Source organism: Microtus ochrogaster, chromosome 5 (assembly GCF_000317375.1).
Source record: "Microtus ochrogaster isolate Prairie Vole_2 chromosome 5, MicOch1.0, whole genome shotgun sequence".
Lineage (NCBI taxonomy): Eukaryota > Metazoa > Chordata > Mammalia > Rodentia > Cricetidae > Microtus > Microtus ochrogaster.
In genome coordinates this window covers 14,523,449-14,544,702 of record NC_022012.1, presented here as the reverse complement: position 1 = coordinate 14,544,702, position 21,254 = coordinate 14,523,449, and the positions used below count along the sequence as shown (strand labels likewise).

The window sequence follows — 21,254 nt, the reverse complement described above, 5'->3', positions numbered from 1 at the left end:
CTTAGGAGATAGAGGCTGGCAAATTTTTGGGTTTGAGGCCATCTTGGTCTGCAGAGTGAATGCCAGGATATCCATGCTACTCAGAGAAACCCTGTCCTCCACCTCAAAAAGAAAGTATATATTTTCCCTCTCTACATTGATTGGCTAAATTAGAAACCTCAGTGTATAATCTTATATCATTTATGTGTCTATAAATTCTCTTCGAGTTCAAGAGATGCTCGGCGGTTAAGAGCAGTTGCTTGAGGACCTGGGGTGGGGATCCCAGTACTTATCTAACAAGTGGATTGTGGTCTTGCATGCACCTGTAATCCTGGTGTGGCACTGAGGAGAGGTTGGAAATGAGGATCACTGAGGCTCGCTGGGTGCCAGTCTCACAGGGAAAACACAAGCCAAGGTTCCAGGAGAGACTTCCCTAGAGTAAAGCACCCAGCACCCCACTTCGTCCTTTGCATGTGGGCACAGGCATTCATACTGCACACACACATGCATATACCACATGCACATATACCACACACATACATATCCACAAACACATGCAGTTAGTTAAGAAGGGCTCGGGGAGATGACTCAGGAAGATGGTTACTGCTCTAGCAAGAGGACCTGAGTTAGGGCCACAGCTCTCCTGTAAAGGCTAGGTGTGACATTAGCCACCATATATACAGAAGCACACCTACATACATGAACACTTATACACACATACAAAATAATAAGTAAATTAGAAAGTTTAATTATCTTGATGACTGTGACTAATAATACTATATATGAGCCACTTGTGGTTAATTTTTCTAGAGGAACAAAGATCTCTTTGTTGCAGATCTCTCTCTCTCTCTCCTCTTTCTCTCTTTTGTTTTTTGTTTTTAAGACAAGGTTTCTCTGTGTAGCCCCGGCTGTTTTAGAACTCACTCTGTAGACCAGGCTGGTCTTGAACTCAGAGATTCCCATGTAAACGGACACTGTACTTTCATTTCCCAGCCACCCAGACCCGAATAACCACACAGAAACTGTGCTAATTGCAACACCATTTGGCCAGTGTCTTGAGCTTCTTACTGGCTAGCTCTGAGTATTAAATTAACCCATTTTTTATTCATCTGTATTGCCACAAGGCTGTGACTTATCGGTGCAGCATGTTACTTCTTTGGCAGCTACGTGGTGTCTCCTTGACTCTGTCTACTGTCTCTATAGACCTCTGTTCAGATTTCCTGCCTGTTTTTACTCTGCTAAGCCATTGGCCCAAACAGCTTTATTCATCAACCAATAAAAGCAATACATACAGAAGGACATCCTACATCATCCACCTGCTTCTGTGTCCTGAGTGCTGGGATTAAAGGCATGCACCACCATCACCCAGCAAAAAATATATGGAGACCTGGACTTTTTGAGAACCACCCCAGTACATTAAAACATATTTTCCCAGCTGTTCTTACTTTCTGTTCTAGTAAAAGTAAAGTGCTGGGCTGAGATACGACTCAGTGGTCGAGCACCTATCACTTGCAGGGCCTGGGTGCAACCTCCAGTACTATAGAAAGAAAACTCTAGTACTTTGTAAATGTATATACGACTAAATTAACTGGGGTCTTAGGCTCCAGAGCAAGCTAAACTTTGAGGCATAGACAGGTGATACTTGTATAATTAGCACCTTAAAAATTATTTCTCTTTATTTATCATTACTTATTATTTATTTATCATTAGATATTTATCATTATCTAGTTCCTGGCAGTTTGGTGCACACTTCTGGAATTCAATAAGAGTAATATTTCTGTGAGCTTGAAGCCAGCACTTATCTCCAAGCACTGGAGAAAAAGCAAAAATTCTTAATTCTTAAACCCTGGGAAGTTCTGTCATTTTTTTCTCTAAGCCTTCTCATCAGTGTGTCTTACCTTGTACACAGGATATCAGCTCATCAAACCCAGTCTAGTTTCTTGGTTGGAACAAGAAGAATTTAGAACATGTCAGAACATAGTTTTCCCAGGTCAGTATTCATGGAAATTAATTTTTTTTCTTTTTCTTCTGAGACAGGGTTTCTCTGTATAGCCCTGGCTATCCTGATACTCACTCTGTAGATTAGGCTGGCCTCGAATTCACAGAGATCCACTTTCCTCTGCCTCAAGTGCTGGCATTAAAGGCATGCACCACCATCACTGGGCTTGGAAGTTCTATTTAATGAAAGTTTAGTATGTTTGCAATTGAAATAAACTTAAAATAAAAACAAAACCCTTGTGTTGGACTGGAGAGATGGCTCAGTAGGTAAAGGCATGTGCGGCCAAGCCTGACAACTTGAGTTCAATCCCTGTAACCCACACAGTAGAAAGAGAGAACCAACGCCCAGAGTCCCCTGACCTCTACATGCGTGCTGTGACGCTTGCGTATGTCTGCACATACACACTCAGTAAGCGAATGACGGGGCGAATGAATATTTTACAGAAGATCTAAAATTCTCGTGTATGGGGGGTGTACATGTTCCCACCGTATGTGTTTTGGAGTCAGAGGGCACCTTTGGTGTCTATCCTCACTTTCCACCTCATTTGACAGAGCCTCTGTTTGCCACTGCATGTGCCGGGCCAGCAAGCTTTGGGGATCCTCCTGTCTTCATCTACCATCTTGTCATAGAATTACAGGCAGCCGTATGTGAGTTCTGGGGATCTGAACTTAGGCCCTCACACTGTGTAATAAGCACTTTATCCGTTGAACCAATCAAGCTCCTATAATGAAGTTCTTCAAGATAAAATTTGTCTCAGAACTCTGAGGCAAGAAGAAAAATCTTCAACTTCCAATATTCTTTTAGCTTACCTAAACTTAGTGCTTTGAGAGATGCTCTTTTTCTAGAAGTTTTCTACTCTCTTTCCCTGATAATTTCTTTCTGTTTACCATACTTTTAATTTTTATAGAATCAACTTTTGATACGACCTGAAAGTTCGATGCAGTGTCATTATCTTTGTGTGACATGATGGCACATTCCCGTAGTCCTTCTACTCAGGAATGTGAATTGGAATGGCTATGAAGTCAGCACAGTGTGGGCTGTGTAGTCTCAAAAATAAAACAGAAAAAAAGCCTCATCTGGCTGTACTTTTTCTACCTTTTAAAATTCAAAATAAAATAAATGAGCCTTATTTTTAAAAATAATTTATTTTTATTTTATTTGCATTGGTATTTTGCCTGCACTGAGATCTGTGTGAGGATGTGAGATATTGGAGTCAGAGACAGTTGTTAGCTGCCATGTGGGTGCCTCTGGAAGATCAGCCAGTGCTCTTAACCACTGAGCAATCTCTCTAGCCCAAACCTTATTTTTTTTTCAAGACAGGGTTTCTCTGTGGTTTTCTCGAACTCCCAGAGATCCGCCTGCCTCTGACTCCCAAGTGCTGGGATTAAAGGCGTGCGCCACCACCGCCCGGCTCAAGCCTTATTTTTTTAATTTCTGCTTTCTACCTCCTTCTCCATACTCCTACCTTTATTTTTCTGTTTCACTTCAGAATGGAAAATGCAGCCTGAAACCAAATGTTCGGCATTCCAACAGGATTTTTTGAGGGGTAACATGCCCAGTGGGTTGCAAAAGAATAAAAATTTTATCTTGTTTTTATTCTCAAAGGAAACTAGAGGCTAAAGATGTGTCTCTTGTAGAGTACCTATTTGGCATGTGTGAAGCTCTTCGAGGGAGAAAACTAGGAATTCCATGAAAGGAGCTTTGAGAGAAGTAGATAATATACAAGAACAAATGTCTGAAGAAATAATATGAAATTGTGTCCCCAATGTGTAGTGAAACTCACTGCTTCAGAACTCATACAAATTACATCTTTTTCTTGGACTGGTGCAGAAAGCTTTTAAAGATTAGAGCAGATGACACAGCATTCTGGAGAAAGTGTTTAATCCCACCACTTAGTATGAACTGTATCCAGGTAGTGGAAATAACCATAATTACAATGTTTTATTATCAAATGCTTATAACATTAACAATTGGCTGCAAAAACAAAACGTTGTTCTTCCTTCTTACCAGCAAACAGGAAGCCAGAGTGGAGGGGAGCTCCATAACTGGACGGAGTCTGGAGCCTTCTGCAGTGACCTCTCACCCCTTCAGACACATCCGAAAACTCAAGCGGCACGGGATGACAATGATTGCGGTCAGTACAGAAGAGACTTCCTGATGCTTCCCAAGAAAAGCTGCGCTGGTGAGCGACCTTCTGAACTCAGTGAGAGTGAGGAAGCCTCTACGACCCCAGTTAAAGTTGATCGAAAAACTGCCACACAAGCGAAGTCTTTAGAATGCATTGACTGTGGGAAGTTTTTTATTAATCAGACACATCTTCAAACACATCGAAGAACTCACAGTGGAGACAGACTTTATGATTGGAATGAATACGGGAGAAGTTTTATAAACTCGAGACTTGCTGTGCTCATAGAAACTCTCAATGCAAAGAAGCCGTACAGGTGTAAGGAATGTGGGAAAGGCTATAGATACCCTGCATATCTAAACATTCACATGCGAACGCACACTGGCGAGAAGCCCTATGAATGTAAGGAGTGTGGGAAAGCCTTCAATTACTCCAACTCATTTCAGATACACGGAAGAACTCACACTGGAGAGAAACCCTATGTGTGTAGTCAGTGTGGGAAAGCCTTCACTCAGTACTCAGGACTTAGTATACACGTAAGATCTCACAATGGTGACAAGCCTTATGAATGTAAGGAGTGCGGGAAAGCCTTCCTTACATCCTCACGACTTATTCAACATGTAAGAACGCACACAGGAGAGAAGCCTTTTGTGTGTGTCAAATGTGGCAAAGCCTTTGCTCTTTCTTCAAATCTGAATGGACATTTGAAGATGCACGCTGAAGAGAAGACATGCGTGTGCAAGATTTGCGGGAAAGCATTTGGGTATCCTTCGTGTCTTAACAATCACATGAGAACGCATAGTGCCAAAAGGTCATACACATGTAAGGAATGTGGGAAGGCCTTCAACTATTCCACTCACCTTAAAATTCACATGCGCATCCACACTGGGGAAAAACCCTATGAGTGCAAACAGTGTGGAAAAGCCTTTAGTCATTCCACTTCATTCCAGATACACGAAAGAACCCACACTGGAGAGAAGCCCTACGAATGTAAGGAGTGTGGGAAAGCCTTCATCTGCCCCAGTTCCTTCCGAATCCATGAAATAAGTCACACTCACACTGAGGAAAAACCATATAAGTGTCAGCAGTGTGGAAGAGCCTACAGTCACCCTCGTTCCCTTCGGAGGCATGAAAGAACTCACCAGTGAGCAGCCTGGCTGATGGAAGCTGTGTGAGAAAGCCATGATTTGCTCTAGTTTACTTTGAAGACATGATGGAACTCACAGTGGAGAGAAACTGTTAAAATTATATACATAGCTTGAAGCAGTACTGTATGGTAGCTGCTCAGGAGGCTGAAGATGGGGGATACATTTAAAACCAAACTGGGCAACACAAATACTCCAGGTCAAAAAAAATTAAAACGATTGCTGACAAGATGGCTCAGTGGATAAAATCACTTGTTGTGAATGTCTGACATCTTGAATTTGATCTGTATCCATGTAAAATAGACAATAGTGGCATTCATCTGTATCGCCAACAATCCTACAAAATAGGAGTCAGGCAGGAGAATCGCCTGGAAGCTCACAGGCCAGCTATCTTCCGAGACACCTTGTCATGCTTCAACAGGGTAAGAGGACCCGTGCCTTACAGTTGTCCTCTGACCTCCGTATGTTTGCTTACTTCCCACGTATGCCACAGTCATAAGTAATTTTTTTTTTTTTTTGGCTTTGGAGCCTGTCCTGGAACTAGCTCTGTAGACCAGGCTGGTCTTGAACTCACAGTGATCCGCCTGTCTCTGCCTCCCGAGTGCTGGGATTAAAGGCGTGCGCCACCATCGCCTGGCTCATAAGTAAATTTTTAAAGAACTTAATTGAGGGCTGTTGAGATGGCTCCGAAGATAAAAGCATTCTACATACAATCCTGACAACTTGGGTTCTATCCCTGGTTCCCCACAGTGTAAGGAGAGAAGTGGCTCTTAAAATCTGTCCTCTGATCTCCACGTGAATGCTGTGGCACCCAAGCCCACTTGCCAGCCCCCAGTAATAATACATTTTAAAAATTAAAATGAGGGACTGTAGAGATGGCTTAAACAGTTAGAAGCACCTGCTGCTCTTGCAGAGGACATGGGTTCACTCGGCACTCACATGGCGACTCACAGCTATCCACAACTCTATTTCCAGGGGATTTGGCACCCTCTCTGGCCTCTGTAAGCGCTCAGCAGACATAGACTTCACCTACATGTGCAGGCAAAACACTTATTATACACATAAAGACAATGAAAAGAAAAGAATGTTGTAATGAGCCCCTTAGGGCAGAGTGACTGATGTCCTCAGAAGGTTAAGGTGCAGCAGGATGCACACGGAGAAGATGGTAGCAAGTCTTCAGCCTTCTGCAAATAGAGACACATTGTTCCCAAGGAGTTTCTGCTTGTGGCCTCCAGAGGAAACTACCTGAGCTGTGCTGATCTTTGATCTCCACCCTCCAAATTGTAAGAAATGAATAATCATGTTTAAGCTACCTGGTGTGTTACTTTGGTGCATTAGTTCTAACAAATAGATGTAATAATCAATGAATAAACCTTTAGACTACTCAATGCTTTGGTTGCATACAGGTCTGATTGCAGTGGCCCCTGTTTCTATAATCCTACAATTTGTGTGGTAGAAGTAGGATTGAGTTTAAGACCTGTGCTATACAGCAAGATCTTGTCTTTCTTTTTTTTTTTTTAACATTTTTCTTTAATATCCTATCTTTAAAAATCAAGGGGTGGGGCTAAAATGATGACTTAGCAGGTAAGAGCACGTGTTGCTCTTCTAGAGGGCCTAGTATTTGGTTCCCAGTGCCCACATAGTGGCTCACAAGCATGCCTGTAACTCCAATTTCAGCTCATCTGATGTCCTTTTCTGGCTCCTGAGAACATCATACTGTCATGTGCTACACATAAATACATGTAGCTAAAACAGTCATGCACATAAAATAATAAAAATTCTTTTTTGGTTGTTTTTTTTTTAAATAAGTTTTTTTTTTGAAATAAATCTGTAGCCCTGACTGTCCTGGAACTTGATCTGTAGACCAGGCTGGCAATGAACTCACAGAGATCCACCTGCCTCTGCCTGCTAAGTGCTGGGATTAAAGGCGTGCGCCACCACCGCCCTGCTGAAAAAAAAATCTTAAAAAAACAAATAGCGTGGGGGGGATGAGGGAGGAAAATGGGAGGTGGGGAGGAGGTGGAAATTTTTTAATAATAATAATAAGTTAAACAAATAGCATGAAAATAATGGCACACTAATATAATCCTAACACTTGAGGGCATGAGGCCAGACTGATCAGGAATTCAAGGCCAGTATTCCCTACATTTTGAGTTTGAGGCCATTTTGGGTGTCATGAGATCCCCTCTCAAAACAAAAATAAAACTGAGTGTTGTGGTAGATTCCCTGTCTTGCCAGGACTCAGGAGGAAGTAGGAGGATAGGACTTCAAGGTTACCCTTGACGTGACAAGTTTGAAGCTGCCCAGGGCTAACTGAGTTCCTGTTTGTGGTGGTTTGAATGAGAAAGTGTAGTAATAGGAGCGGCGGGGCTGCGTCCCCATTACCCCGGCCGCACCCCTGCCGCCTCCGGCTAGCTTTACCCGAAATAATTACTTTTAAATAATTCTTTTAAACACCGCTTGGCCCATCTATCTAGCCTCTTCTAGGCTAACTCTCGCTCCTGGACTAACCCATTTCCAATCATATGTGTCGCACCCCATGGTGCGCTTACCGGGAAGATTCTAGCCTACGTCCATCCTGCGTTGGAGCTTCATCGCGTGTGCCTCAGAGAGCAGAGCTCTCTCCTCTGCCCGCAAGAGTGGAGCATCGTGTCTCTCTGAGGCGTCTGCCCCCGAGAGGAGAGGTGTCGAGTCTGACCTCACTTCCTCTTCCTCCCAGCATTCTGCTCTGTTTACTCCTCCCTCCTGTTTTAACCTATCAGGGCAAGCAGCTTCTTTATTTAATCAACCAATGACCTTCCTCCATCAAGAAAGACTCCTGTTTGAATGCTTCATCCTCAATTAGTGTAACCCTTGACTGGTAAGTTTGAAGCTGCCCAGGGCTAACTGAGTTCCTGTTTGTGGTGGTTTGAATGAGAAAGACTCACGTTTGAATGCTTCATCCTCAATTAGTGGAATGGTTTGAGAAGGATTAGGAGGGATGGCCTTGGAGGAGGTGCGTCACTTGAGGTGGGTTTCAAAAGCCCGTGCCAATCCCAGTAAGTCTCTGTGCCTGCTGCCTGCAGATCGGAATGTAAAGCTCTCATTTATTGCTCCAGTGACATACACACATGTCTGCTTTCCCCCAAAATAAAGGATCATGGACTGGCCCTCTAAAACTAAGCAAGCCTCCAGTAAATGCTGCTGCTGCTTTTGAAATAAGATTTGCCTTAGTCATGGTTGTCACAGCAATAGAATAGTAACTAAGACATTGTCTCAAACACAAAACATAAATACCTGGCAGGGGAGATACTGTGATCATAAAGGTGGTTTTCACAGAGCATGGCCTATTCATTGTACTCTAAATGTTTTGACCCCTGCATTTCCCCCAAATATGGGAAACTTGACTGTATAATTTGTGGTAATGGGGAGATACATAACTGCTAAGCCACCTCTGAAGCCCACAGGTGAACTCTGTAACATATAAAAATATGGTTGTTTGTTGTTGTTGTTTTCCAGACAGGGTTTCTCTGTAGCTTTGGAACCTGTCCTGGAATTCACGCTGTAGACCAGGCTGGCCTTGAACTCACAGAGATCCACCTGCCTCTGCCTACCAAGTACTGAGATTAAATGCGTGTACCAGCACCACCTGGTTATTTTAATGACTTTCCAGGACTTGTGAGAGAACTCTGAAAGTAAAGGCTTCTTAGTGCCGATCCGGAGGGCTTGAGTCCAGTGTCCAGAATCATTTGGTGAGAGGAGAGGACTGACCGGCACACGCTGGCCTCTGGCCTCCACGCATGCACCTTGCTGTATACACTCACAGAGAAACATGAGGAAAAAAGTTAAAAAAAATCTTTAAAAAACGCAGACTTGTGAATTCTTTGTCAAGCAGTTCAGCCTTCCAGCTCTTCTAGTTTGATTCGGAGGTCTTCTCCTTAGGGTCATTCCAGTGCTACTCAGAGAGGAGAAAACAAGCTCTATAGCAACCCTAGAATCGAAAGAACCCAGATACAGAAAAACAAGTAGAATTACCTGTCCCACCAATGACCATACAAAAGAAAATGGCTAATATTATTATCTGTTAAATCAAAATTAATATATGGTGTCCCATGCCTTTAATAGCAACAATTGAGAGGCAGAGGCAGATCCATGTAGTGAGATCCATCTTGCTGCTTTGTTTACTAGTTTTTAAAAAATTTTGAGGTCAAATAAAAAGTTTGAGCCCAGCCTGAGACACACACATACCCTCATACAAAACCTGTGAATTCAAGAGCAACAATAAAACTCAAATATATAAAAGGCATACAAATGAGCAGGAAGTACAACAAAAAATGGTTAAATCACTAAATAGGGAAAATAAATCCAAACCACAACAAGAGGGCTATAGTGTATCTTATGTATTTAGCATGTGTAATAACAAGAGGGCTGTAGTGTATCTTATGTATTTAGCATGTGTAACAGGAGGGCTGTAGTATATCTTATGTATTTAGTATGGGTAACAAGAGGGCTGTAGTGTATCTTATGTACTTAGCATGTGTAACAAGAGGGTTGTAGTGTATCTTATGTATTTAGCATGTGCAAAGGTATAGATTCCCTGCAGAGTACAAATAAGATCTCATTTACCACACTGATTCTGGTTATCATCAACAGCAGTTGGAGGGGGGATTATAAAAAGCAAAGCAGGGCTGGCAGGATGGCTCAGTGGGTAAAGGCACTTCTGCCAGGGCTGATGACCTGAGTTTGACCCCTGGAGCTCAAGTGGTGGGCAGAACCGACTCTAGTAGTTGTCCTCTGAAATCCATGCATGTGCCCACCCCACATAATACAAAATGAAAAGTAAGAAACGAAAAGTAAAAAGAAGGAAATGTGTGTTACGTAGTAAAATGGCATAGTGGGTCTGGAGACCTGTATGGTGGTTTCACTATTAAAACCCATTATTATATGATTCAGTGGTACTCCTTTCCTGTAAATCCAAAACACTGAGAGCTGGAAGCCAAAGATATAGTTGCACTTCAATGTGGATAGAATGATTACTGACAATAGTGATTGTTTCAAACTTCAAGCAAGAATCTTTTTCATCATGCTTTTTATAGTCATTGAAATTGTGCCCTAGACCTGTTAGCCATGGCTAGGACAACCCCTGTGACTGTGAAGAGCCCAACCACTTGATGCTTTCAGATCTGACCCAGAAACTCCTAGAGAGATAGTCATGCAAGCCTCCTCCCTGACTGCCTTCTCTGCTGGCAGTTCTGTCTACCCACTTATGCTCTCTGATTACCAGGGTGGAAGTCTGCACCAGCTGCTCCAACTGCCCAAATTATGCTTTGGGCTACTGCCACCTAGTGGTCACACTTGAACACTGCCCAGTGTAGGTTTTTTTTTTAATTTAAATTTAGATTCCTGATCCTTTTGTAGTTTATTGTTGTATATGATATAAAGTATAGTTTTTTAATTTTTATTTATTTATTTTTTAGGGATGTGAACATGACAGAGCACTTATATGGAGGTTGGAGGACAACTTGCGAGTGGGACCCTCTCCTGTCGTGTAGGTTTCAAGGATCAAACTTAGGTCCTTAGGCTTGGTGGACAGCCCTAAGGTTGAGATTTGTGTGTGCCATTAATACAAGCTACTTTTTTTTAAAAAAAAGTATTTATTTCGTGTGAGTGCGTGTGTGTGTGAGTGTGTGTGTGTGTGTGTGTGTGCGCGTGCGCGCGCATGCATGTGTGTTTGGCCACACATATCCATGACCACATTCAGAGGCCAGAGGAGGACGTTGGCTGTCCTACTCTATCAAATTCTTCCTCATCCCTTTGAGACAGGGACTTTCAGCTTTGCTGTTTTTAGAGTAAGCCAGCAAACCCTACCAATCCTCCTGGTTTCCTTCCCCTACCATTTCCGGGGGTGCAGGAGCACGTGACCATTGCCAGCTTGTCTATGGGTCCTCGGGATCCAAACTCAGGTCTCAGGCTTATGTGGTAATAGGTCCTGTCCACTGAATTGTCTTTCATCCTCTCTTTTAGTATTCTTAGTGGTACTATATTGTTTTTCTGAATAAACTCTTGGGGGTTGCCTGGTCAGATCAGCACTTTTACAGGCCACGTGATGAGACTGAACCATAACACAGAAATGTGCAGAAGAAAACATCATCAGGTTGCACAGTGTGTTGTCAGCTGTTGTCAGTGTGACACAAACTAAAGTCGTCTGGGAAGAGGGATTGTCCCCCATCAGAGTGACCCGTAAGCTTGTCTGTGGGGGACATTGTCTTGATTAATGGCTGATGTGGGAGGGCCCAGGTTACTGTAGGTGGTGCCACCTCTGAGTAGCTGATCCTGGAAAGTATAAAAAAGCATTGGAGAAGCCAGTTTACAGCATTTCTCCATGATCTCTTGTCTCAGTTCCTTACTCCAGGTTCCTGCCCTGACTTCCTTCAATGATGAACTGTGACTAAGATATAAATTAAACCCTTTCCATCCCAGATTGTTTTGGGTCATTTTGTTTCTTATAGCAACAGGACCAAACAGAAATTGGTACTAGGATTGTAGGGGTGTTGCTGCACCTAACCATGTTGTTTTTGGAGGAGCATAGTGAAAGACTTTGGAGCTTTAGGCTAGAAAAAAACTATTGAATCCTCTGAGCTTACTGAGATGTTATGGGATCTTGGGAGACAGGAGGGTTGAGAGAGGTGCTGTTGGTGGAGGCCTGAATTACGGAGTTTTAGAGGAAAGCAAAGGACTCTTCATGTTATAGTCTGAATCCAGAATGTGTGGTTTCTGGTCATCTGGAGATGAAGACCATCTGACTTGTTAAGATGAAGGTCATCCTAACAAGAGACCAGGGCCTCTGAAGTGATCTTCACTGAGACAACTGATGCTAATTAGCTGGAGCCCAAATATCAACCGTGATCAAGGACACCAGCATCTCCGAGGTAATCCCTCAGGGGTCAGCACACAGAAGCTGTGGTCCAGAGCGAGTCCAGATTGCATCTTAAGCTGGCGGCTGTACTTGTTAATGTGTAAGAGTTTCCCGTGTGGTAATGGTCTGGGTGACAAAGAAGACTGCAGGATGGAGGGCTCATGGAGAGTGAGCAAGGGTTGCATCTCATGGCAGAGTCAGTCCCTGAAGAAAGGCCACTGGGGAAGGTACAGCCTCGTGACAGTAGAGACCCCCAGCCCAGCAACTGCAGGGGGCAGGACTGTGGCAGGTTGGTAGTCAGGCCAGGTGTGCTGTGGATGGCAGACCTGAAAAAGTGGAGCTGCCCAGGCTCTTTGGAGCCCAGAAGATCAAGACTGGTTCCTAGATCTTGGACACTGAGCTGTTTACACTGGTAAACTTTGGTTTTGCTAGACTTCTCTCAATGACAGACTATGTCTAAGTCCAATAAACTCTTTTCTCCCCAAATGAGCTTTTACCATTGTTTGTTTTTAATGTTCATTCCATCAATAAAAAGTGGACTAGGGTAGACCACAAATACAAGTAATTGAAAATGCAAAGTAATCAAGGACTATAATAATTCATTACAATGTTCACACAGATGAAGAATCATAAAGGCCTGTGAAACGGAGATCCTTCTATGCACGGGCAGACTCCACACTATGAAAGAATCAAGGCAGAGGCTCTAAGAAAACTGATGGGAGTCAGAAAAACGTTCTAGAAGCTGAGAATGTAGCTCGCTTGGTAGAATGCTTTCTTAATATGTATAAAGCCCTGGGTTCCACTCCCAGCACTGCATAAAATGGGGCGTGGCAGCTCATGCCTGTAATCCCAGCAGTCAGGAGATGGAGGCAGGAGGAACAGATATTCAAGGTCATTCTTAGCTGTGTAGAGTTCCATACCTGAGTTCTTTCTGGGTATCATTTAGTGTGCAGAAATGGTACCTGGTCCTGCCTTCAGTCCCAGCTTGGGGCATGGGTACGACCCATATGCCTGGCTCTAACCTCAACCTTGGGTGTTTCTTCCTGTACATGATTAACAGATTGCAGCCCAATCCTCAAAGGAGAAAATTATAATTTTTGTGTCTGACCCAGTTCAACATAGCTAATTCCGCAGATACCATCTGTGATAGCTGCAGTCATATCAGGTCTGGCTTTAAACATGGATTACCCCCCCCCCTTTTTTTAAAAAAAAATTTTTATTTGTTATATATGCAGCATGTTTGCCTGCACAGCAGAAGAGGGCATCAGATCTCATTACAGATGGTTGTGAGCCACCATGTGGTTGCTGGGAATTGAACTCAGGACCTTTGGAAAAGCAGTCAGTGCTCTTAACCTCTGAGACATCTCTCCAGCCCTGGATTCCCTTTTTTAAGCCAATACAGTTCTTATGTATTTTTAGGGGTTTATACATGAGTTTTTCCCAGCTAATTCCTTTAGATAGTAACCAGGGATAAACACAGTGTACTGGGTCTAATATCCTACAGAAGCAAAAGTCAAATAAACCTGAGCTCTGATGCCCATTCCCTTATGTGGGTGGCATCATGTGGAAACTGGCCGGCTCAATTACTGGAAGCCCATGTGTTTAGTTCCAGCACTGAAAAGGTCTTTGTATTCCAAGACCTCAAGGTCAGACTAATAGAGAGACCTTATCTCAAAAACAACCAGTTAACCAAACAGATAAACATGGAAGGCAGAGGAAGGTATATTTCGGGGAGTTTGAGGTCAGCTTTGTCTACATAGTGAGTTCCAGGACAGCCAGAGCTACATAATCCCTTGTCTCAACAGCCCCCCCCCCACACCCAAGAATATAAGACTTTTAAGTATGTTTAGTAAGGGGGCTGACAAGATAGATCATTAGGCTAGGGAGCTTGCTGCCATGCTTAATAATCTGATTTGGATTTCTGAGCCCCACCTCGTGAAAGGAGAGAATCAATGCCTGTAAATTGTTCTCTGACCCCCATATCACACCAAGACACATGTCTGCATGCACACAAAAATCAGAAAAACAGAAATGCAATAAAAGTAAAAAAAAGTGTTTAGCAAGGTTTTTAGTAAAATTCATTAAATAAGATCAACTACTTTTTATATATTTACTACCTGAAATCAGCTTCTGGGATGGGTAGGTCTGGACTGTGAGAATGTGGTGTTACTTGTGAGTATTACATAGATTTCTCCCTTACTTTTTTGTTGTTTTTCAAAACAGGGTTTCTCTGTGTGGCTTGGAGTCTATCCTGGAACTTGCCCTATAGATGAGGCTGGCCTTGAACTCACAGAGATCCACCTGCCTTTGCCTCCCAAGTGTTGGAATTAAAGGTGTGTACTACCACTACCTGGCTGACACATCGATTTCAACCATGACTCACAAATGTTCCAAATTTGGCACCTGTGAGGAAATCCTGTAAGGGCTCACAGGTCTTATTTCAAACCATCAGGACAGTATCCAAGGCTAGCTCATAATCACAACTCACACAAGATATTCAAAACTAATCTCATGATATCTGGTTGCCAACAATTAAAGGTGATGGCAGGCTAAGTCACAGCACACACACACAGGAAAGGAAAACTGTATGGCCACTTTTATTCCAGGAACAAGCGTGATATGAAGGTGTAAAGCTCTTCCACAGTGCCAAAGGACGTTCATGCATGTGTACACACACACTTTTTTTTTTGCTTAAATAAAATTAAAAATATTTCAAATGGATATTTGGATTGCCATTGTTACACTGCTTTAATTTGAACTTCCTTTTTTGATATTTTAAAAATTTGATGTATATGGGTCTTTTGCCTGAATGAATGACTGTGCACCACTTGTATGTATCCTGCCTTCAGAGGGCAAAAGACAGTGTTGGGAACTGGAGTTCCAGACAGTTGGGAGTCACAGGTAGTGCTACAGACTGCAGAATTATTCAGTGAGAGCTCAGTGAGTACTTCAGGGGTCAACCCATCAGAGATGTAAATCATGTGGAGATAGACTTTATTGAGTAGGGCGATAAGGTACACTGCCTTCTGAATGTGTTAGCCGTCCTCACGGCAGATTTCTTGTGTGAAGAGCTCTTTCCCTCACATTTCAGCTTGGGGATTCTTCCCACAGCACTACAGTGTGTTAACTATTTACTGGGCACAATTTCTCCTGTGCATTGGTATATTTGATGACTTTCCCAGCAATATGTGATTTTTGGCAAGAAAGAAATTATAGTCAATACCCCTATTCTCTCTGTGGGACAAAGGTCTGTACCCTGTCACTTGTATTTTAAATAAACACTGATTGGCCAGTAGCCAGGCAGGAAGTATAGGTGGGGCGATGAGAATTCTGGGGAGAGGGAAGTTTCAGTCTGCAGTCGTCACTCAGACACAGAGGAAGCTAGATACAGAGCAAGCAAGATGTGACTGCCTCACTGAAAAAAGGTACCAAGCCACATGGCTATCACAGACAAGAATTATGGGCTAATATAAGTTATAAGAGTTAATAAGAAGCCTGAGTTAATAGGCAAATCAGTTTATAATTAATGTAGACCTCTGTGTGATTCTTTGGGACTTAATGGCTGCAGAACCGGGCAGGACAGAAACCTCGGTCAACCTCTCTCAAATAGGTCTTTGTATAAACTTAGAAGTCTGTCCTCCTTCAATTATCTTCTGTGACAGACAGTTGGTCAGTGGTAGTGTCAAGGTAAAGAGACCTCTAGTGAGGCATTCACAGATGCCCAAGGAAAGAATTGTGGCATGTCTAAAGTTGTTGAGCCATAGTTCTCAAAGAGACAGAGAGCAAGGGTGTCCTACATTCCCTCTGCCACCAGATAGGAAAGTGCTGATCCAAGCTAACCTCACATTAATCTTAAAGCATGTCAGCTCTTTACTCGCCAGTCTACTACAATGGTGCTGTGTTTTAAAGTTGTCATTTGGCCCTGTGTCCCCTTGTCTCGTTGTAGCTTTGCTCCTACAGCTTTGGGACCTTATGTTGCCATGGCAATGGCTCTGCCCTTATTGCTTAGCCTAGAAATGTGCTTCTGACCAATGAAAAGCTAACACCGCAACTATTACCTATTGCTTTAAGCCTCTGGAAAAAGAGAGAGTTTGAAAGACTAGACTAAGAGAAGTAGTAGCTGGAGGGAGAAGCTGGCAAAAATTAGCAGAAATGTAAAAGGATAAGAGTGTAGGAAAAAGAAGAATGTAGGAAAATGAAGAAAAAAATATCGGGAAGAAGGAGCTAGGAGGAATTAGGAGTAGGACAAGATTATTGCAGAACAATAGAGTACAGTGAAGAGCAGAACAATAAAGAGCATGACCCTCAGCATGTGTGTAAAGTTACTATAGAAATATTTTACTCCTCCTTCCTCCTTAGAAGTATTTCACCTTTGGCACCCCAGGTAGGGGCTGAAACCAAGACTCAGCCCTTACAACGTAAATGTTAATGTTAATACCATTGAAAATCAAAAGTTACATGAAAAAATTAATACCATTGAAAAGGTTAACATTAATTTGACAGACAAAATTCAGTCCATGTCAAAGGAGAAATTATCTGAAAGAATTCATACTGTTGAATTTGACAATCAAAATCTGTTAAAAAGTTATGATAGGTTAGCAGACAGAGTATCTCTCCAGGAAGGCAATCTACACACTATCCAGATAATGTCCAAGGATAAGGTGTTATCTTTAAAGAAAAAACTTCAGACCTTGGAATCACATGTGCAGAATGAGGACCAGAGGCTATGTGCCTCAATGAAATCACTAGAAATACATACAGGCCAGGAGATTCAGGATTTACAAAAGACAATAGTAAAAAGTTGGAAACAATTTAAGGAAATTATTGGAGCTGATGAACAGGGAAAGAAGGTACAAGGACAGGATTTAACATCACCAGCACCGGTCAGAGATGACTTACCCAAAGTTTTAGCTTCTTACCCTGTGGTCTACTCTGACAAAGCATCAAGTTCTAAATGCCCAAAAGGACCCAAAGAAGGTAGATGGATACCTATAGAAATGAATGATCTAAAAGAAATTAAGCAAAAATTTTAGAAGAACAGGGAAAAGAAAAAGGATGTGAGACTTCCCAAGATCAAATTCTTGGTGAGGGTACTTATGCTGACCCACAGGCTCAAGCTTTTTATGATGAACAAATCTTGTCCCTGTTCCACAAAGCAGCCTTAAATGCTTAGGACAGGATTCAAGAGCTAGGAAAATTAATTGAATCATATACCAGGGTTAAACAGGGCCAAAGAGAACCCTTTAGTGACTTTTTACAAAGACTAACTAAGGCTGTACAAATAGGAGTACAGACCCAGATGCTAGCTGAGTACTTATTGAATCTCTGGCTTTTAAAAATGCCAACTTAGAATGCAAAAAGATACTTGGGCCTTTAAAGGTTAGATCAGCACCAATGGATGAATGGGTCCTACATACAATGAACACTGAGATCTTTGACTATAATACTGAATCTTGGGGAGGACAAGCAATTTCCAAAGGAATGAAGAGACGTCAAAATGCCAATGTTTCAATTGTTGTAGAATAGGATACCTGAGAAGGGATTGTAGACAAGGAATTTGTAGAAATAATGTCTCCTCTGGAAATGGCAAAATTAAAAGGTATGAACCTTCTGGATTATGTAGACATTGGACCAATGAGTGCAGATAAACAAAAGACAGACAAGGCACCTGTTATCATTGGAAAACTCCTTGTGGGCCTCTTACAGGCCCCCAAATCAAAAGTGTCCCAGTCATTCCCAGTCACTGTGGAGGACATGTTTCACCAGGAAAATTGGAAAATCTAGAGCTTTCTGTAAAATGCCATACTGTTCTGGATGATGAAATAAACAAGGAAGGTGAATCAAAAATTCCAACAGGAAATAGGAAACATATATTCTGGCAGACTTTTATAAATGATCAAAGGCCAAAGCTAAGTGTGTTGAAGGCCTCAGAATTTCATAAAAACATCATGTCAATAGCAAAGGTTTAAAGAAAGAGTTTTCTATTATATGGCAACAAGCTAAGGAGATTAAAAAGAGATGTCCTATTTGTTCTTTCTATAACCAAACACCCCTATCTGCAGGGTACCCCAAAGGGTACTCAAAGGAATGAAATCTGGCAGATGGATATATTCCACTTTGCAGAATTTGGAAAATTAAAATATGTACACCACACCATTGACAATTATTTAGGTTTTCACTGGACAACTGCTTTGAGCTCAGAAAAGTCTGATTTAGTAATCACACATTTACTAGAAGTTATGGCCATCATGGATATACCTGCACAAATAAAAACAGTTAATGGTCCAGGACATGTCTCTAAGAAAATGAAACAGTTTTTTGCTTATTATAATATAAAGCATATTGCAGGTATATCAAACAATCCTACAGGTCAGGCAGTTATAGAAAGATCAAATCAAACTATAAAGGATATATTGAACAGAAAGGGATGAAAATACCCCCAGAAATAGATTACATAATGCTTTATTAACCTTAAATTTTCTTAACACTAATGAGAATGAAACAACAGCAGTAGAGGGACATTGGATAATAGAAAAGTCTTTTGAATTAAATCAGCTGGTGTACTTCAAGGATGTGTTGATCTCAGAATGGAAAACAGGAGATGTGTTATGTTGGGGAAAGGGTTTCACTCTTGTTTCCACAGCAGAAGAAAGGTTATAGATACCATCAAAATTAATAAAGATTTGGTTTGAAAAAGAGAAACCTCTTGAGAAAGAGAAATGATGGCTCATTCACAGAGATGACAACCATACAGGTGGTAAGGAAAGGGTTCTGTTCTTGACTTTGCAGAAAAATTCTCAACTTTAGAAAGTCAAGAGCCCCTGGACATCTAGATGCCTAAAGAGGAGAAGATAATTATCTAAATAGGATCACCAACCAAAGAGAATTATGACTATTGAGGACAGGTTGTCTGAGGGTAAAAAATCACTAAACACATACACACACACATCTATATCTCTCTATGTATGCTACCTACTATAATAATAGTCATGACTCACTTAAAAATCAAACCTGACTTTGGAATTGGACAACAGCTCTGTCCTTCTCTAAATTCAAGCATGTTAATAAAAGAAAAATTCAGAGTTTCTATCTCATGTCAGAAGCCATTTGGTATAGAATAGAAAAAAGAAAGAATTAAAAAAATTATTTTTCTTCATATCTATTTTTGTCTCTTTCTTACCTTTCATTGAATATATGTCTGTATAAGTAATGTTTAAGTTTTCCATAATGAACAATAAATTTTCCTGCAGTAATCTTTAAAGTTTCCAGGAAGAATCTGCGACCCCACAACAATTCCACCTGGTTAATATGACATCATGATGCTGATAGTACTATTATAAGACCTGTTTTGGGTATCAGCTGCTCAAGATGGTTCCAACTTGGATAGCCGAAATGGTGTACTTTTTTTTTTTTGGACAGAACTCCAAATAGGATCCTCAGAAAAAGCCTACTAAATATTCAAAGACTATTCACAATTATAATGGACAATAATCTTGAAACATAACCATCATTTTACTTTTTCAGGATCCTATAGAAAGAACATCACCCCCATGACAGCTGGAAATAAATCTAGAAGATGATATCCCCTTTCCAAACAAAGTTTGTTCTCAGAGTTAGGGACATCAATTAGGGTTTATTATAATTGGTATAAGATTAGGGACTGGGGTGGAAATTATGTAAGCTCAGGATCTCTTTTTTTAAAAAATATTTATTTATTTATTATGTATACAATATTCTGTCTGTGTGTATGCCTTCAGGCCAGAAGAGGGCACCTGACGCCATTACAGATGGTTGTGAGTCACCATGACCTTTGTGAGTCACTCAGGACCTTTGGAAGAGCAGGCAATGCTCTTAACCACTGAGCCATCTCTCCAGCCCCAGCTCAGGATCTCTTTAAAAACGATAAGGAAATTGGATGGGATAATAGATAGATTAGTGTGAGCTTACTCACACTAATAATAGTGAGTAATAGAGTGAATACTTGTGAGTTATTATTTATAGGCAATTTATATTGGTATAGACTCTTGAATACTGATACAAATTCAAATTATATTGAATATGTTCCTGTTTCTGTCTACAATATTTGTACACCTAGGCAAAGTTATTTTGTCATATTGTATGCATGTATGCTTCTACCTCTGCTTAAAACATTTTTGTATATTGATACAATTTTAGGATATATTTATCATATTGCAACATACATTTCTACCTCTGATCAAGATACTTAAACATTGTTTACATTTTGAGGTCATTGTCCTCGTTTGTTGCACAGTTGTTTAAAGATTGTTTAATATTCTAATATGAAGTCTTAGTCTTTAAGTTATATAGGTATGAAGAATTATAGGTCATAGTCATCCATGTTTGTCATACTTATAGTTAGATTAATGAGGTTCTTTAGATAAATAGAGATTGTATTCCGCTTAGATAGGTAATCTTCAACCACTTCAAAGAGCTGTAGAATATGGCATTTAAATAACTCAGGGTTCTGTTGATGTGAGATACAATTGCTCCTGGCAGCATCGATCTATTCCCAAGAGAATGTTGAACACTGAAGCCACTCCACTTGGAGCTTGTTTTCTTTTTTTCTTTTTTTGCTTTTTCGAGACAGGGTTTCTCTGTGACTTTGGAGCCTGTCCTGGAACTAGCTCTGTAGACCAGGCTGGTCTCAAACTCACAGAGATCGACCTGCCTCTGCCTCCCGAGTGCTGGGATTAAAGGCGTGCGCCACCATCGCCCGGCTTTGGAGCTTGTTTTCTTCTTGGTAAACTGGCCTTTGGGTAAGGAACTATCCATGCATTGACCGCTGACATAATGATTGATGTCCAGATAGAAAAAGCAGGATACAAGAAAAAAGACTGTCAAATCTTGCCAAGACAGGGTAAGACAGTCTGGTCTGCAAGAGCTAGTTCAAGGACAGGTACCAAAGGTACACAGAGAAACTCTGTCTCAAAAAAACAAAAAACAAAAAAAAATTAAGAAAAAATTTTATGTAGAAAAGGTCTCTGCATTAATTCTAAGAGGAAAATTGAGTCTTTATCAGTTAGCAGGAATAGAGCCAACAGAAATTAAGTACCTTTTAATAATGATGAAATTGACAAATGGGCAGAAAGT

The 21,254-nt window shown here is 41.3% G+C and overlaps 1 protein-coding gene and 1 non-coding gene across 6 annotated transcripts in view; both read left to right on the top strand.

The window, feature by feature from the left end:
- Window positions 1-21,254, top strand: part of LOC101989151 (zinc finger protein 26) — a 76,553-nt gene that overhangs the window by 20,423 nt on the left and 34,876 nt on the right. For 2 of the 5 annotated variants that reach the window (XM_026779324.1, XM_026779326.1), the window contains 3 exons: window positions 1,889-1,969; window positions 3,468-3,548; window positions 3,987-5,796. The exons of 1 other annotated variant lie outside the window; for it this stretch is intronic. In XM_026779324.1, the coding sequence (XP_026635125.1) occupies window positions 1,889-1,969; window positions 3,468-3,548; window positions 3,987-5,251 (1,427 nt within the window). In that variant the 3' untranslated portion in view covers window positions 5,252-5,796. Of the gene's footprint in view, window positions 1-1,888; window positions 1,970-3,467; window positions 3,549-3,986; window positions 5,797-10,704; window positions 10,852-21,254 lie in introns of those variants that run through there. 2 more of the 5 variants (XR_003376951.1, XM_026779325.1) reach the window with 2 other exon arrangements.
- Window positions 8,517-8,680, top strand: LOC113456141. The gene has a single exon (XR_003377009.1). It is a non-coding gene; the product is annotated as a U1 spliceosomal RNA (small nuclear RNA).